This window comes from Theobroma cacao, chromosome 1 (genome assembly GCF_053813885.1).
Source record: "Theobroma cacao isolate CCN51 chromosome 1, ASM5381388v1, whole genome shotgun sequence".
Lineage (NCBI taxonomy): Eukaryota > Viridiplantae > Streptophyta > Magnoliopsida > Malvales > Malvaceae > Theobroma > Theobroma cacao.
The window spans coordinates 5,594,616-5,613,492 of NC_142639.1; the positions used below are offsets into that span (position 1 = coordinate 5,594,616).

An 18,877-nucleotide genomic window follows, 5' to 3' on the forward strand; every position below is an offset into this window, starting at 1 on the left:
TCTCACTCACTCTGGCTTATCTTTTGAGTTTCTCAATCCATGAAACCATGCTTAAAAGATGGATGTTTCTAGCCTCTTAATAAACTCTCAACAAGCCAAAGTATTTGATCCATGATTGAGAGTATCAATCTCAGAACAAAAGAGGTCCTTTGGCTGAATGATTGCTATGATAATTCCCTTCTACAAATGTTTCTTTAATGATTTTACTCACTCATTTCTTACCTAATGCACCTCGGTCAAAGCTTAAAAGAGCCTGAGTAGAGAATGATGATAAGTAAAGAATGAAACAACCCGATTCAAAATGCTTAGATCTAACGCGCTTGCAAACAAATTTATCTGCTTTTCCAGATTCATAATGTGGACAAATTCATATCCATCCCATGCAAATAAAGCTAGCCGTTACTATGACAATTGGTTCATCCATTTATATTTTTACTTGAACCCACTGACTAGCAGTACATTTGGCAGCTAAGCAATTGCCCATTTCCAGAAACAAAGTGAATCTTCACTGTTATGTATAAATAGTTTAATACTTCTAAGATTGCCTGTGTGAAAACAATAGTAATAGCAAGCAAACGGTGGAATGGGACTCCAAATGAAGACAATACTGAATTATACAGATGTAGACAGTTAATGTGTCCTATCTTGGAAGCAAAACAAAGTCATTTGTATGAAATGAAGCAAAAGTAGATCAAGCAGCAGCAAAGCAATTAGGACGGTAGAGATTATTAATCTACTATGGTATTAGATTTCCACCCACCATTTTTCACATGGGCACCTGCCACAGTAATAGTTTTGGTTTCTGGGTTATGGCCATGGGGTGTACATGCCCATTTGGTAGATATGAAGCGATTCTGAGATTCAATTAAATTAAAGGTCATGCAGCAACTTTTTCTGCTTAAAAAGATGGTGATCCCTTTTCTCTACTTCACTTTTTCATTTACCATATTTTGTATTTTAAAAAGAAATTTATCAGATGAGTCAATCACAATGCATAATCACATTCTTACTACTACTATATAAGTTATCAGTCATCACCCACATTGCTCTTTTGGGAAGTATGCCAGCAACGATCCAAAAGGATTTTGGAGGGCATGCATAATTAAATTTCTTACTCAAAAGAACCCGGGAGCAAAACCAATTTGTGAGCACAATTTCTCCTTCTGTTTCACCGTGTCTTAATAATATGATCCAAAATGAATGTTTTGCCTGCAAAGGTACAGTGGCAAGGCTGCAAGGGGCGTTGAGGATTGAACTGACGGCTGAAGTGAACCTTAACTTAAAGTGAACGATGAAAAGTTAAAATAGTTATAGCGTCAGACTTGTCGTTGGTAGAGCTCAGGGGCTTTGGAGCCTAGCGTCGTTGCCATTAGACTTGTCCAGTCCTCTCCTCTCCTGTCATAGCTACACTACCTAGCCCCTGCCGGGTCCTTTGCTTCTTCTTCCTCAGCATCCTTTATTATCAGCTCCTTTTTTGTATTAAAACGTGACCAAACGCTTCGCAGCAGATGCCAGAAATAAATTGGAGCATCCGCAAGTCTGACAGCCCCTTCCCCTCGGGCGCTCTTTCTTTCTTTCTCTTTGAAACAAATAATTGATGCCCTACCCCAGCAGCCAAAAACACATAAACACCTAAACTCGTAAACCAACAAACTCGTACAAAAAAAAATAAACAGCCCATACACACTAATAGCCAAACCCTTTCCAATTTTCTTCTTCTCAAATGTCACATGTCATCCAAATAAATTCCCAAAAGTGTCGAGCAACTGAACTACTAAAATTGCCAAATGACAGCCAATTGATCCACTTGAATTAACTTTAACAGTAGGTATAGATCATAGATTGTCTGATAATTATCTTACATGTATGCTTATATAAACTTAAATTTTAGATACCGAGTTTATTAAATTATTAATTCAACTTACACGTAAAGAAATTTAATTAATATTTGGATTTTCCTATCAATTTAAGCTTTTGAATAATTGTTTTGCCAATCTTGATTAATTTTTAACAAAGGTCTTTAAACTTGTATCTTAATTATTTTAATTCTTTCACTAAATGAAATTCTACTGCATATTCCGTATGCCCTATATCTATTCCTACATATGCACCACAACCAATGCCCTACACTGCTAGACTAGAATCAAAATTCTCCAGTCTTACGCTGATAGAACTTAGCTGCCCCTATCTAGCCATAGCATTATTTTGTTTCTAGCCAGAAAGGGGCTGAACCAACCCCTGCTCACTAGTCACACTTAGGGTCACGATTAGGGGGGCGTAGGTTCCTCCTGAAAAGGCAATCCTAGGAGCTAGCGTCAATGTTTGCATGGTCCATCGAGTGTGTCATGACTCATGACTCATGACCCAACCCCTTCGAAGTGACCCAAAGCTGTGTTTACACTTCAGCTCGGTCTGGGTAAGTTTTGATAAAAGCTCTCTTTTACCCCTTTTGTTTGCCTTTTACCTTCTGGCGTGTACAAATGTCATATCCAAAGCTTACGTTAGGTTTCGTCTTTCTCTGCAACCACATCGCCATTATCATTTACTAAGTGCTACTACTACTATTAATTTCATCTCATGATTCAAGTACAACTGCCAATTCTTTTTCTTTTTTCCAAATGAAAAAGTTTCATGACATCAACCCGTCAGCCAGGGTTGTAAGATGTACGTATGGTAATCTGGGATAATCACTCATGTCTATTGACTTGTTCCGATTAAGCCAAATATAATATGATTTTTTTTTAAGAGTTCATTTTAACCCATAATTAGTGTATAAATTTTATATATTATTGTCATTCAATCACGTGCTGTTTTTCATTGTGATTAAACTTATAAAAATTTAACAGTATTTAAAATAAAGATTTGATTGTGAATTCAACTTCCGGATGTTATTTAAAGTAGGTTTAAACTTTCGGCTTTGTTTATTAACATTATATAAAGATTATACATTATCCTCGTAGCTAAATATAAATTCACTTTTAATTAAAGAAAAACAATATATTCGATGGAGGCAAAATCTTGAAGATTTTTTATGCAGATTATTTTGGATAAATGATCTTTGATGGGAGCTTAGCAATGTCAACGCTTGGACAGGTACTGGGCTTCACTTTTCAGACTGAAACAAGGTAGGCCCATAGGCCCTAAGCAACCCAATAAAAAAGTATTCTTGTCATAGGCCTATGTAATAAGTTGATGAGAACATATTCTTTCTTCACTTAAATTGTGCAGTTGTGCCAACTTCTAACCCACCTTAACATGCCTTTTTTTTTTTCCACCATAATTGAGTGAATTAATTAAAAGTGGACCTACTCGTTTTGTCAATTGTTCTTTTAAGAAACGTCTTGTTCTATACGTCACCGAAAGCGAGGACTCTTAACAGAAAATGTGTTTTTTTTGTTTTTAGTGCATGCATATGCTCACACACTGTCATTTGCCAAGAATCTAATTCCAAGTTAATCATGTTTTACTTGACTTCATTAAAAAGTTTATAGACAAATAATTCTGTTGGAATTAAACACAAATAAACAAAAATTGATGAACAAATAATTATGACGAAATAAAAGTTGATGACTAAACCAAAATTATTATATTAGTCTGTATTAAAATATCATCATACTTAAGGGCAAAACTAACCAACTTTTGTTGGGGAACAAAAGAAAAAGGATAAAATTTTTAAAATTAATATATTGTATTTAAACAACAATCAAAAGATTCATAATAAACAATAATTTTATATAATATATAGATTAAAAAAAAACTTACAAAAAGGTTGTACTCGACAATATATTTTGGATTTATAAAATATAATATATAAAATATAAATAGTTAAATATGATATGTAAAATTTCAAATACATAGTTAAATAAATGAATAGAAGTAAGAAGATAAAAAAAAAACTTTACCTCTTTTTAATTTTTCATAATAGTGGTGAGTGGTTCTTATCCAAGTTTACAAGCTCATAAATATTTTTTAAAAAATGAAATTTGTTTTAGTGCTGAGTTACATAAACAAGAATAAAATAAAAATAAAAAAACAAAAGAGACAAAAAGAGAAAAAGAAAGAGAGAGGGAGAAAGAGGTGAGAATAAACTTAAAAATTAGAATAAAGTTGATTAATGTTTGTGATGTTATTTGTTATTTATATTAAATATTAAATAAAAAGTTATTTTGAGGAGTATTTAAATATATATAATAAATAAATAATTTTAAAATTTTTGAGAGTCACATCCCCATAAATATTCTACTCTCCAAGACCATTAAAAAAATATATATACTAACTAAAATTTTCAAAATTTTTGAAAAAGTTACAACTTCCATAACAATACCTCTAATCCTACTTTATAAGATTGTTATTTTTTTGTGAATTGAAATAAAAAGTAAATATATTGTTTTAATCTCTATTGAAAATTATTTATTTTATTAACTAATACTAACATAAATTATATATAAAACTCGAATTCAATATCATTTTATTGGAAAGTGACGATATTATCAATTAAATCAGACCGAAGTCCATCAACGTATTGACGGAGGTCAATGGAACAAAAAGTTCATTGCTTTCCAGCAAAGAAAAAAAGAGAGGTCGATTCCCTTGTGCGGTGGGGCACGTATGGTCTTGGGTCTCCACTAATTGCCAATTGACAAATGTCACGTTGCCATTGCTCAAGCATCTCCAAAATTATAATGGTAAACCTAGAAGCCCCACATGGACGACTAGAAAATTAGAAAGTACTTTTTCATGGTGCAGTAATGAAGGTGCAAATCAAATGGTCGGTGTGAACACACAGCTTAAACTCATCGTAAGGGGGTTGCTTTTTGGGCTTCTGGATGTGTATTTATTCAAGGTACACAAGTGCCTAAAATTTCACAAGCAGAGAAGTAAAGATGACTTACGTAGCTTTTCTCTTATTTTTGTGCCTTATTTCATGTGTTCCCTCTTCTCCCTATGCACAAAATACGGACCTCAAATTGCCACTGAAAGCTGTAAACCTCGGCAACTGGCTTGTCACCGAAGGATGGATGAAACCTTCTCGTTTTGATGGAATAACTAACAAAGATCTTTTGGTACTTATAGCTTTCCTTCTCTTTTACTTAAGGGTTTGCAGTCATTTCATTGTCATAGAAGTCACTGATTTTCACTCTTGATTAATGTTTAATATATTGGTAGGATGGAACTCAAGTTCAATTTCTGTCCACAAAGCTAAACAAGTATCTGTGCTCTGAAAATGGTGGTGGAACAGTAGTAGTAGCCAACCGTCCCTCAGCTTCTGGTTGGGAAACCTTCCGGGTTTGTTCTTTCAGCTGATGGTTTCATGATTTGCATAGCTGTATGCAAACTAATCGCCAGAAAGATCATTAGTTGTTAATACACCTCTGCATTCTTTGATGCAGTTGTGGAGGGTGAACGAGACATATTTTAATTTCAGAGTGTTTAACAAGCAGTTTGTGGGATTGGGAAGTCAAGGTGTAGAAGCTGTTTCAAATACACCTACCGATTCTGAGACATTTCAGATTGTAAGGAATGATGGTGATCTCAACCGAGTTCGCCTCAGAGCAGCAAATGGGTTGTTCCTCCAGGTAATTTTCTTGTACTGACTGTTACTGACTGTGATTAGTAAACTTGCAGTTGCTATAAATCTATGATTTGAGATGTCAAGCATCTCAAATTGGAGAATAAGCATCACAACTAGTCATAAAATTTAACATGATATCATATTTTCTAATTTTCTTGAAGTTGCTTACCTCTTAAGGTTTCTTAAGCCCCAAAACTTTTGATGTTTTATTTAAGTATTCTAAGGAATTCATGCTATCAGAATTGTGTAAAGAAGATTTACAATACAGGAGTATGCTTCACCGCAGTTCAGTACCTTCTAGAGATGTAATTCTGATGGCATTCTGCTGTAATTGGTCCATATATAACTTTTATAATTACTCCAATTGAATTCGTTCTGTAGTCGTGTGAAATAAGTTCACAGCTGTCAAGAATCAACAATTGTTCGATGACTGTCCTTTCAATACCATAATTTTCCATCTTGAGGAACAAATGTTAGTTGAAGGCATTGACTATTTTGCTTTCACTTTTTAATTAGGCACAATCGGAGACATTAGTAACTGCAGATTATGCAGGCTCTAGTTGGGACGATAATGATCCATCTGTGTTCAAAATGACAATCGTAGTAAACAACTTACATGGTGAATTTCAAATCACAAATGGTTATGGCCCAGAAAAAGCCCCCCAAGTCATGCAGGTAAGGCTCTTACTCGGTAACATGGATTGAATGAACACATACAAGAAAGTTAGCAGGGTATCATACATATGCTAGTATATATTAGAAATGACTCTATGCTTCCCAGGATCACTGGAATTCTTACATCACTGAGGAGGATTTCAATTTCATGTCGGCAAATGGTCTGACTGCTGTGAGGATACCGGTAGGATGGTGGATAGCACAGGATCCAACCCCACCAAAGCCTTTTGTTGGAGGCTCCTTGGAAGCCTTAGACAGGGCTTTCACATGGGCAGAGTAAGTAGCTCAGCCATGCTGTTGTTATGTAGCAAAGAATTAAATCTGCAAGAAATCTTTTATGATGCGGACAAGAATGAGATATAGGCTTATACATGTTGTTAACACTAGAATTAGAACAAACCTAATGCACTATGAACCTATTTATGTTGAATCGAAAAACTTGTCAATCTTTAATGTAAACAATCCTTTAACTTCATGCACAAATAAATGCAGGAAATATGGGATGAAGGTAATTGTTGATCTGCATGCACTCAAAGCCTCGCAGAACGGAAATGAGCATAGCGGAGCAAGAGATGGTTATCAGGAATGGGGAGATTCCAACATCGATGAGACTGTTGCAGTAATAGAGTTTCTTGCAGCAAGGTTAAGAAAGCAACACTCTTCTTTGTTAGAAAAATAATTAACTAATCGACCAGTTTTTGTCTTGCCATGTTCTATTATTTCTTGAAATGGACGATAAGTTATTCTCATATTTAATCAGGAGAATACTTGCATCTGAATGTTCAGTATTCCAATTACTAATACAGTCCTTGCTGTTTAAACAGATATACCGGAAGACCAAGTTTGGCTGCAATTGAATTGATGAATGAGCCTCTGGCACCGGGTGTCACTTTCGATGCCCTTACAAAGTATTATAAAGCTGGATATGACGCTGTAAGGAAGCATTCAAATGCTTATGTGATCTTATCAAATCGTTTGGGACCTACTGATTCAAAGGAGCTCCTCTCCTTTGCTAGCAGCTTGGATCGTGTAGTCATCGATGTGCATTTCTACAACCTCTTTTCAGAAGGGTTTAACAACATGAATGTGCAACAGAACATTGATTTCATCAATAATCAACGATCTTCCGATCTCAGCACCTTGACCTCAGCTAACGGCCCCTTGGTTTTTGTTGGTAAGTCGAAAAATTGTTTGCCAACCCAATATTCCAAATTTTCTTGTAATGAAATAGGAGTAATTTGGCATGCTGGGGAAAATTTTTTGCAGGGGAATGGACTGCAGAATTTGCACGAAACGATGCATCAAAAGAAGATTACCAGAGATTTGCGCAAGCTCAACTAGATGTATATGGTCGTGCAACTTTGGTTGGGGCTACTGGGCTTACAAATGTGCGCAAAACCACTGGAGTCTCAAGTGGATGATCGAGAACAACTATATAAAGCTTTGAAATCATAATGGGGGCCTCAAGTGAGAAAGAACTTGATAAAGCTTTGAAATTGCAATAAATGACGCCGAGATTGGCTGAAAGTTGATGCAAGGGAAAAGGAGGAAAACTGCATTTTCTGCAATATTATATAGTGAATTAAGATGTAACCTGCACTTATATGCTAATCTATTTTTGAAGCAACATATATGGAATATAAAGTCGACTTTGATATAGAATCCTCGCAAATCCAATCTATTGTCGCGGTGCACTGTCAACTAAATCATTTAATTTTTTGAAAACTCACAATTTCTCCCCAAATCGAATGGCTTTACACAATCTTTTTTTAGTGCATGAAAAATCGTTTCCTCTGCTGCTCCAACAAGTTAGTATAGGGGATCATAACTGTCCAAGGCCTGGGCTACATTTTATTTCACTAAAGCTGTTATCTATGATTGATCACAAGTTAGTAACAAAAATGAGGAATATTACAACAACTTAAACAATAGAAGATTATAATCATGCACATGGTATTTTCGTACTTTAACTTCTTGTGTAATGAAAAGATAAAATCAGAAATTCAGAAACAATTTGACTCTGTGACAATGCATTAAAATCTTTGTCTTATCTCAAGATAGAATCAGAAACTCTAAAATGATTTGACTCACTAAAATCCCTGGTTTATTCTAAAAAAAAAAAATCAACCTTTTATCTTTTTTTGTTTTTGAAAGTTGGTGTTTATTTGAGGTTGCACCTAGAATGCCATGGAGAGTCTTCTACTTTGTTGGTAAAAGACTCCTTTTGGCATAGAAGCAAGCTTGAAGAGTTAAGGCTGCACAATAAGAAATTGGCAGCATCAAGCAAAAACAGCCCCAGGACTAAAAAGTTAAGGCTGAAACTGAAATCTCTAAGAGAAGAATGGAGCAAACCAAAAAAAACGATTAGCAGCTCCTCCCAAAACAAGCTGGCGGCAAACAACAGTGAAGTTGCCAAAGCAAGACAAAACCTAAACTAAATTCTAGAATGAGAAACATGGAAAAAAACAGCAGAAGTCCCAATCCTGCAGTCACGAAGCAAAAACAGAGAGGAAACAGACCGATGGAGCAGACAGTGCCGACGCAGAGAGCCCAGGACACTCCAGACACAGGAAAGACATCCCTACCAAGCTCACAGACGGAAGCGTAATCCACCATCTAAAACCGACTTTACTGGGTCAACGCACCAAACTCTTTGGCTTCTTCCAACCTTTGGTATAATGAGAAAGTAAAATCACAAATTTTAAAATGACTTGACTCATCAAAATCTTTAATTTATTTAAAAAAAAACTCTTTTCCAATTAAAAGACAAAATCGCAAATTCTAAGACGACTTGACTCACCGAAATTCTTAGCTTATTTAAAAAATAAATCAATATCTTGTCCAGCGAAAAGATAAAATCACAAATTCGAGAACAGGACGTTACTTTGATTTAATGCACCACAATCCTTAGCTTATCTTATCCCTACCTCTTGTCTAATGAAAAGACAAATTCGTAAATTCTAAAAGTAACGATGATCAATGCACCGAATTGGTCCTAAGCCTTTCCACCGAAGCAAAGAACAAAATAAGTGCATTGACATCTGCTCTGCTCTGGAGCAAGAAGGATATATAGTGTGAAAATGTGAATGAAATTGTTGTTTCGAAGTTGCTTTGTATATTTCTTTACCAAGCTGGATGGAATGCCCTAAGGTAGCACTAGCACACCCCTCGAGTGCTTCATGTGAAAATAACTTTGTATATTTCAAAGTTACTTCATACGAGGAAGCTAGGGAAGAATATTCTAATTTCTAGATAAATGGTGGATTAAGACCTCATCTTTGGAGCTTGGGGCAATTAGCTCGAAGCAGGACTTTAAAAACCCAAAGAAAATGTTAAGACAAAGGGTCCCTTCGTAACAAAAATCGCAACCCAAACTTTGGGACTACGAAATTAATCGTGCATGTATCTACGTATCAATGTATCATTTAACTTCATAAGATTTATTTTTTGTAAATAAAAATAAATAAATAAATGTGACGATATAAATTATGCTAAAAATTATTCTTTTATTAATAATATTAAAATAAATCATAAACAAAATTTAAATTCAACATCATTTACTGAAAACGGAAGATGTTATCAATTAAATCAACTCCGTCTCAATAAGATTATCAACTTATTATTAATAAGAAGACATAATCACAATTCACAAAGTGAGATCGATTGTTCCAGCAAGACAAAAAGAAATTTCAATTCCCTCGTCTGTGGGGCAACTAATGTCTTCCATCTCCGGTAATTAGGGAATGACAAATATCACGTTGCCATTTGCTTAAGCGTCTCCCAATAGGAGCCCCATGAGGACGGCTAGAAATTTTGGAAGTACTCCGTGCGTTAGTAATGAAGGTGCAAATCAAATGGTTGGTGTGACCACACAGCTCAAACTCACTGGATGCATATTTATTTAACAGTGTAAAATTTCACAAGAAAAGTAAAGATGACTTACGTAGCTGTTCTCTTATTTGTCTGCCTTATTTCATGCGTTCCCTCTTCTTCCCATGCACAAAATAAAGACCTCAAATTGCCACTGAAAGCTGTAAAAAAGGAAAAGTCTATAGCACGTGTATTATTTGATTAGATCTCTTTCAAATGATCAATAAAATAGATAATTAGTCATCAGGAAAATTCAAGCCATATTTGATATATATTTTAATTAACAAAATCTAGAAAAAAATAGTAAAATAAAACATTAAATTATAAAGCTCAAAGCTGTCAGCCATTAAAATTTTTGCTCACTATATAGCGGAAAAATAAAATAACAACATGATTTATTCTCTTCAATAAACATTGATGATTTTGTTAGGTAATAGGCAACAACGAGAGAGACGAAATGCGAAAGGTGGTCGCATTGGTATGAACGATGACGATTATTACGAACCAAAAATATCGGAGTGATCAATAAATAAAAATACTTTAGAACAAAAATTCTACCATTAAAACAGTTTTTTTTTTTTTTTACGATGATAATGATGCTGTTTAATTTGGTGCCGACCATAGAATGGAAAATTTTTCAAGTTACTACCAACTGAAAAACTAATTTATTAGGCTTCAGAATATTTATTAATCCAACTTTAGATTAATTTGTTTGATTAATTATTTTTTTATAAATGTAACATGATATAAATATGAAAGTTATTTGATTTTTAATTAAATTTTTTCTTATAATTATAATAGTATAAAAGTATCAATTCTTAACAGTTAAATTATACAATTAGTCCCTATACTCTATAAAAAGTATATATTTAGTTTCTGTACAATAAATGTGAATTGGATCTTTGTATTTTGTCAATTTGTTAATTTCAATTCCTAACTCTAATATTGTTAAGTTAATAGTTAAGTATACTGCTGTGACATTTTAACCAAACTAGTATGACACTAATCCAGACGATGTGATATTTTGTAGCTGAGGTGGCATATATTGATGTGGCAGAAATGCTGACATGGCAAAAGCTTTATATGGTGAAAAAAAATTGACTCTCCACATACGTTTAACAAAGAAATTAAAAAAAACCCTAATCCTAAATTAAAAATTAAATAAAATTAACAAAAAATGAACATATGAAAGGATAAAGGAGAAAAAACAAGAAAGTATCCCCAAAAGATAGGGAGGAACATAAAAAAAAAAAAAAAAAAAAACCTAAAATCCTATGACTGAACTGTTGAAGTGCATCAGACAAGCACAACAGCAACGAAGGGGATGAAACAAAGAAAGTAACAAAGGAATCTAAGCAATTAGACGCGAAGCTTGCTCATTTTAACGAGACATTAAATCTCTTGAAGGGTCAAAATAAATTTATTGAGTCTCTAATCAGTAGAGTTGATAATTACTTGGTCGAACGAAAGCTTGCTGAAGCAGCGGCCGCCCTTGAACAAGGTGTCAAAGGTAGCCAAGCGGAGGAGACAGTTGGTGATTGAGTGAAATGAGTGAGGAATATGGCCATCACGGAGCAAGCTTTAACTATTCTGAAGATAATCAGCCAAAGCTTTAACTGTCTCTATATATGAAGCCTCAAGAACACAAATCCCATTTACGAACGCAAATCTGGAGATAATCAGCGAGAAAAATACTATCCAGATTTGCTATGAATGCCAAGAACACATTTACAACCACAATACAAATCTTTTGAGCTCCCTTTTTGTCGGTATGGGTTACTTTGGGAAGAGTTTCAGATTTCTGTTTGAATTACTCAGGAAAGGGGAAACTTATTTAAGATTTCTCTCCAAAAAATGAGTAATGTCAACATTGTGCCATGTCAGCATTATGCCACATCATCTGTATTAATACTATGTCAGCTTGATCAAAATGTACCATCAGTATATTTAACAGTTAAATTTAATGGTGTTAGAGTTTTGAATTGAAATTAACAAATTGATAAAGTATAAAGATTCAGTTCACACAAATTATTATACAAGGATTAAATCTATACTTTTTATATAATATAAAGACTAAATGTATAATTTAACCATTCTTAAAAGTATATTTTTAAATAAATCATCTGTTTAGACTTGAAGGATTTTATTAGATTATATATTCATTCAAAATTTGACTTTTTTGATGTTGGATTGATTTGGGTTTATGATAATTTTAAATCAAATCATTTTGGGATTTGATTCTTAAGCATGTCATGTCAATTTGAATTCTAAATATGGCCACTCACCATGTTGCTTCGTATATGAATTTGTAATGAGATTTGAATAATTTCTAGATGTTTGAAATTTTTTCAATAATTTATAAAAATAAAATTAAAAGATCAAAGCATTTATTATTTATATATGTTATCAATTTTTTTTAGCACATAGAAAAAGTTATATAACAAAATATTAAATAAATTTACTGTGGAAGATTTCCAATTAATTCCGTTCTGAAAAGTTTAATTATTATTGTTTTGATTGAATTTACTTTTTGCAAGCTAAGTTTCTATGTAACACGTAATATATAAATGGTGCTATATTGATCAAAACGATTTTCAGAGAGTAGTTGTATATTAGTACTAATTTTACATTTCTGCTCTATTATTACTTTCTATGAGATTTTTTTTTTTGGTCAAGGACTATTAATAAGATTTTTATTGATATGAGCAAACTCCTAAAATTTTTATTACGAGTTAAACAAAATTTATTAACCGAAACAACTTCAGTTATATTCAATATTATCGTTTTTTTTTTGGTCATGTGGCATATGATCTAACGTATCACTGACAAAATCAAATCGTTTGACGGAAGCAAAAATTACAAAAAGAAAAACTCCATTTCTCCTTTTCTCCTCTTTCTTTTAATTAAAGTAGTTTTCCGAAAATCATTTTTTTTTTCAAATCTTAAAAATCATGTAGATGTAAGGAATTTTAGATTTTTAATTTTTTTTAATTTTAGAGAAAAAGGAAGGGATTTTAGAAAATTTATTCCAATGAAAAGAAACAAGACAAGGAGAGAAATAAAAAATAATTTTTTTTTGTTTTTACGATTTCGATGTCATTCGACCAGTGATTGAAAATAAAAATCAGCAATCGTGGTTTTGAATTTTAGTTTCATCACGTGACTACATCAACTAGTTAAATCATATGTCATATAGATAAAAAAAAAGTTAATGTTAAATATAATGAGGGTTACATTTGAACTTATTTAATTTAAAATAAAATTTAAAAATTTATTTGAATGTATTAAAAAATATGAGGGATTTAATTAAATAAAAATGTATAAAACATGAACATTTTATAGGATTTATACCTTATCAAAAATATTTTTAAATGGTGTAGTTCAATATTAGTGTTAATTATCTTTTAACATTTTTACGCTATTATTACTTTCAATGAGACTTTTTTTGTCAAGAACTGTCAATGAGACTTTCATCCATGCCAAACTTACATACGATTTTTTCTTTTGGATCCTTTATATTGCAATTTATTGAATATGTATTTTTTTCCAATTTGTATAATTCTTTTTCTATAATCAATTTATATAATAATAATAATTCTTTAAATCATTTCTTCCTTTGCATCGTAATAAATAGAATTCAAAATTGAAAATTAAATATAATAATTTTTAATAAAGGAGCTACTCCGGTATAAGCAGGTGACTTACCATAAATACAAACAATCGGAACAACTATTCTCCATTTCTCTCGCTTCATCCAACACAAAGCACTTCGAAGTCTCCGCCCTTGTATCTCTCTCAAACAATGGCTGTTACCTCCAACTCGCTCGTGTCTTTCACTCCCGGCTCACTGAGTCAACCCAGAAGGCTTTCCCAACCTCCTCCTTCCTCATCGCTTTCGATTCCCGGATCTCGTTCACTCTCCCTAAAGCTCACCCACCGGTCCAACTCAGCCCTTGGTTGCTCTTTAAATGTACCCAACAGCACCGATAATGACGCCCCAATTGAAACGAGTAATCTTTTTATTCTTCCCATCTTACTTTTTTTTGTTTCAAAAAATCTTTATGTTCTAATAAAATATGGGTTGTTCTGTTTTTCTTCTTGATTGTTTCAGGGTACCCAGCTTTTCCTACTGTGATGGACATCAATCAGATAAGAGAGATATTACCACACAGGTAAATTAAAGACTCTAGTTTTGATTTACTATCTCTTTTTGCTTGTTTCTGTTATATTTTTATTGGTTTCTTGTTTTTTTTGGGGTTACAGGTTTCCCTTTTTGTTAGTGGATAGAGTGATAGAATATAATCCAGGGGTATCAGCTGTTGCTATAAAGAATGTGACTATAAATGATAATTTTTTCCCTGGCCACTTCCCTGAGAGGCCTATAATGCCTGGCGTTCTCATGGTTGAGGTACTTTGTCTATCACTCAAATTTTGTTAATTTTAATTTTCTGGATGTTTTATTGCATGCATAGGTTGTTAACTAAAATGTCGAATGTAGAACTATATCAAAATGTATGAGATTGTGTAGATTTATTTGATAACTTTTTGGTTTTCAATCTAATTAAAGGAGGTATAGCGCTGGTCCTGCTTTGTCATTACCTAGATTATGAGAAATAGAAAGCCTCCTTAGCATAGCGAAACCATAATTGTTGAGATGGACCAGTTGTAATATGTGGGAAAGGGAATAAGAAATAACGCCATGAGTCTAAGCTGGAGGTTAAACTAGCTATCTTGCAGAATTTCACATTGATTGTGGAATGAGGAGACATTTGAATTAGAGAAAATTCTTCTTAGTATGTAAAATTAAAGTTTGATATATTTGTAATGTTTTCACTTAGTTCAGCAGTTCATGTAGCTAATCCCAACTAGTTTAGAATTAAGGCTTAGCTCAGTTGAGATACATTTTACCATCCTGCTTAATGATACAGCTGCTGCGTAGCTTTTACATAAAGTGACAAAGTTTATGGAACAAATAGCAGGAAAGAGAGATCTAAAAGAAAAGGCAGAGAGAATGTTGTATATGAAAGAAAAACAAACACCATAGAATGATCTCCTGGTAGACATTTTAGATTGTATTCTGGTAGAGAAACAATGAGGCTGTCAATTTACCATATAATATTGTTCTTCCGTGAGCAGTTAAGGTTCTGTTTCCAACACCTTTATATCTGTCCCCAAGGCTTATATAATTGCAAAGGAATTAAACAATGCAATCTGGCATCTTCTCTATGATAGAAATTTTTGGGAATGGACATTTTTTTTTCCTTTCCCTTTCTTTTAATATATCTTTTTCATCACATTTCTTTTTCATTAGTTACTGGATGCCTAGTTCTGCATACTGAATGTTGAATGTTTTGACCTTGAAGATGCTATTTTTTCCCTGGAAATTAGGTGCTTGATAGATGAGTTTTCCATAAATTAATTTATTGAAATCAATATGACTATAATTGAAGATAATGGTGTTGGTACCTGTGGGCATGACTGCCATAGGTGTCTACTACTAGCTAGTTTGTTTTTTGGGTCTGTACTCTAGTGCCGCAGTTATTTTTTTTTTCTGGTTATCTTGATTCGCTCTAAATAATTACTAAAGAACTGTTGCCAAAGGCACAAGGCACATTCTAGGTGCTAAAACCCTTCTTTCTCCTAAGGCACAAGATACAAAATAAAGTGTCTGCCTTCTAGAAAACAATAGATGCATACAAGCAACAGAAAATTCTATGTGTTATATATAACAATTCAATGCTTCCTTCACTTCAATTTTTCAACAAAAAGTGGTGCATGCTGTATGACCCATTTTTTAATTCTATTAAGACAGTTGGTTTTGGTCTACTTTGACTATTAAAAGTATAGCCAACAAGAGAAATTTAGAAATAAAAGGAACCAAAAGGACACTTTAATCATGCGTGCTTTTATGTGCCTTTCCTTATTAAAACAAAAAAGTATGCCTAGCACCAAAGGCATGTTCTTGACCAATGTGGAAAGGGGTGTGAGGCACCTTACTTGATTAGCATTGCACGTTAATGCCTAGTGCATGCCTTGGCAACACTGGTTATTACCTATAGGACCTGACCCTAGGTTTTAAATATGATTCTGAATCACATTTTCCCTCTGCAGGATTTGGCTACAATCCTTCTTACATCTCCCTTTCCATTTGTTTTCGACACTCTACCTGATCTCTGTTATCTTATTCCACCTAAAATTGAAAATTTTATTCTGACTACTGTACGAGATACAATCTCATGTTCATGGCTAGTTTGGCTAGTTTTCTCTTTCATCTGTAGTGCAGCATCTCATAATTCAAATTATCAGTCATCCTTTATTTGTTGGTTTCTGAGTTTTTTCCTGCTTAATTGCTTCCTTACACATGCTTTCAACATTGTTAAGGATCCATATGTCATATGCTCTGTATTTAGATAAACTCAATGAACCATGGGCTTGATTACATTTATTTGTTACTGAATCAGCTGCAAAGTCTATTTCACCCGAGTTACTATTGGCAGTTGACATGAATTTGTGTAAAGTTTGTTAGCATGAGTGTCCTGTTAATATATTTTGATTCATTTGTTGTTTAAGCCATATAAAGTTTTGTTGAAAACTAAGCTTGGTTGGGCATTTTCTTCCATATTTCAACAAAGCTGTGGCAAGATTTTATGCTGTTTGGATCTTCCTTTTCCATCATGTTTCTTCATGTGACCTTCTCTCTACTCTAGCTTCTATGTATCATTTTTCACTGACAGCTTTGATCTCCTACAGTGGTTCTATCTCCATAAACACCGTATTTTTTGTGCTGTCTTCGCATAAATATCCCAAGATAGCCCAAGTTGCCATATTTTTTCTATTCTATGATAGATTATTCTGCTGGCAGTTTTTATATGTGATATTTTAGCTAGACATTGTAATTAGTGTTTCTGTTGTAAAACAACTTGAATATTCAATAGGGTGAACAAGCAAATATTAAAGTTTTTGGCACCTGCAATTGGAGTTTGTCTGACCAAGTTGTGACATGTCTGAGTGGTAGCCCCTTCATTGCAGTGTTCTGTTCCAGCTGTGCTTGATGGCTACTCCTTTGACTTGAAATGTGAAGGAATTAAGATTTATGTTTTTCATTGCTTTCTGATTGTCTCTTTTCTACATCAACTTAATTCCAGATTAGTTATGGCATTTTAGTATCTCCTCATTTCAGGAGGTTTATACAGTTCAAGAATCTTTATTTCCATAATAACATTAAATTGGCTTGATTATGAGTGACTCTGCTACTTTGGCTCTTTGTTTTAGTGTTGTATTTTGGTATGATCTCTGAAAGCTACCGGATATCTTCTTTCATTCTTCTGTTTTTCATGTAAATTTTGCTGTTCTATATTTGTAATTGTAAGTTTTGATCATTGCCAAAGCCTCCAAGCCACCTTTGCCGCCCCTGGTACTTATTTATATCATGTCATCTGATAGGTGGTTAGGGTACACTTTACCTCATAGCATTCCTTATTCTGAATAACATGTGTATATGAAGTGAAAAAAACAATGGCAACTAGAGAAACTAATTGCAGTATGCAACAAACATGCTGACGGGGATGATGTTGGTGTGGCCACCTCTAACTATAGTCTAGGCATAAAATATATAAATAGAAAAAGTTAAATTGATGGATTGCTTGACTTTGTGAATTGGATTGTGAAGGATCTTCATTTGGGATTGCATGATCCAATTGGAAAATGGGATGGGGGTTTCAATCCAATAGACTAGAAAAGAAATGAATGCTCTAGTAGCATCCATCATCTTTGATTTGGTAGCCCTTGAACTCCATTTCCTCTTGGTTTTCTTTCCTCTCTATTTCCATCTCATGTTTTGGTAGGCCAGTTGATGCTACCATGAGGATGCACCCAAGGCCTTGGTCACCAAAACATTGTCATCTCTAGCTGCAAGAGGTGCCAACAAAAATGAATTTCGGAAAATAATTTGGTATTTAGATGATCAATTTCCTGTAAACCACACTAATCATTGCATCTTTATTGTTAGTAGGTTCTAACAGAAGTATTTGATTGGTTCAGGCAATGGCACAAGTTGGAGGCTTGGTTATGCTGCAACCTGAAGTGGGAGGTTCTCGGGAGAATTTCTTTTTTGCTGGAGTTGACAAAGTGAGGTTTAGGAAACCAGTAATTGCGGGGGATACTTTGGTGATGAGGATGACACTCATCAAGTTGCAGAAGCGGTTTGGAATAGCAAAGATGGAAGGGAAAGCATATGTTGGAGGTGACTTGGTATGTGAGGGTGAGTTCCTGATGGCTACCGGTAGTGATTGATATCCTCAATAATTTATCCTTCTATTTCCTCCAATTTTCTGGAAATTCATTAGACATTTTGTAATTGAGGCTTTCATTGTGTAAACATCCCTTGCAAGGGAGGTTTTTGTTGGTTTTTTCTTTGACAATCTATTATTAAGTTATTTTGTACTTTTGCAACAAAGAAAAAGGTTTCTTCTACCACTTCATTTAGACTGAAATCAGTAAACACTTTCTAGAAAAAGGAGGTTGAACATTAATAGTGACCATATGGTCTGTGATTTGGAAGGGGAAAAGGGAAAAAAAAAGGAAAGGAAAAGATTTTATAGGGCTACTTGTAGAGATCAATTAATTTATTATACATGTAGAACTCTTAGGCATGTGCCCTAGTTCATGAGGATTAAGAAGAGATTTTACTGTATCAAAAACATGCTTTTAATTTAAGAGTGCAAAGTTTATCAGACAAGCAGAGATGGAGAGAAATAAATG

At 33.7% G+C, this 18,877-nt stretch overlaps 2 protein-coding genes across 2 annotated transcripts; both read left to right on the forward strand.

Annotated features, from left to right (window-relative positions):
• The first annotated feature begins 4,847 nt into the window (after nt 1-4,847).
• On the forward strand, nt 4,848-7,909 carry LOC18611605 (putative glucan 1,3-beta-glucosidase A). The gene is given in 9 exon segments (XM_007047946.3): nt 4,848-5,063; nt 5,167-5,286; nt 5,391-5,576; nt 6,089-6,247; nt 6,354-6,523; nt 6,740-6,889; nt 7,072-7,421; nt 7,514-7,603; nt 7,606-7,909. Coding segments are annotated over 9 exon segments (1,494 nt in total). The 5' UTR covers nt 4,848-4,883; the 3' UTR covers nt 7,695-7,909.
• Nucleotides 7,910-13,830: 5,921 nt separating this feature from the next.
• LOC18611607 (Thioesterase superfamily protein) lies at nt 13,831-18,592 on the forward strand. The gene is made up of 4 exons (XM_007047949.3): nt 13,831-14,127; nt 14,229-14,289; nt 14,381-14,525; nt 18,158-18,592. The coding sequence occupies exons 1-4, from the start codon at nt 13,920-13,922 to the stop codon at nt 18,407-18,409; spliced, it is 666 nt and encodes a 221-aa protein (XP_007048011.3). The 5' UTR covers nt 13,831-13,919; the 3' UTR covers nt 18,410-18,592.
• Nucleotides 18,593-18,877: the final 285 nt, after the last annotated feature.

Bases quoted from the DNA above. Each gene is read 5' to 3' on its own strand.
- LOC18611607 (XM_007047949.3), top strand. From the start codon at position 13,920: ATGGCTGTTACCTCCAACTCGCTCGTGTCTTTCACTCCCGGCTCACTG. The intron at 14,128-14,228 runs GTAATCTTTTTA...TGATTGTTTCAG, and splicing joins TGACGCCCCAATTGAAACGA to GGTACCCAGCTTTTCCTACT. The intron at 14,526-18,157 runs GTACTTTGTCTA...TGATTGGTTCAG, and splicing joins CTGGCGTTCTCATGGTTGAG to GCAATGGCACAAGTTGGAGG.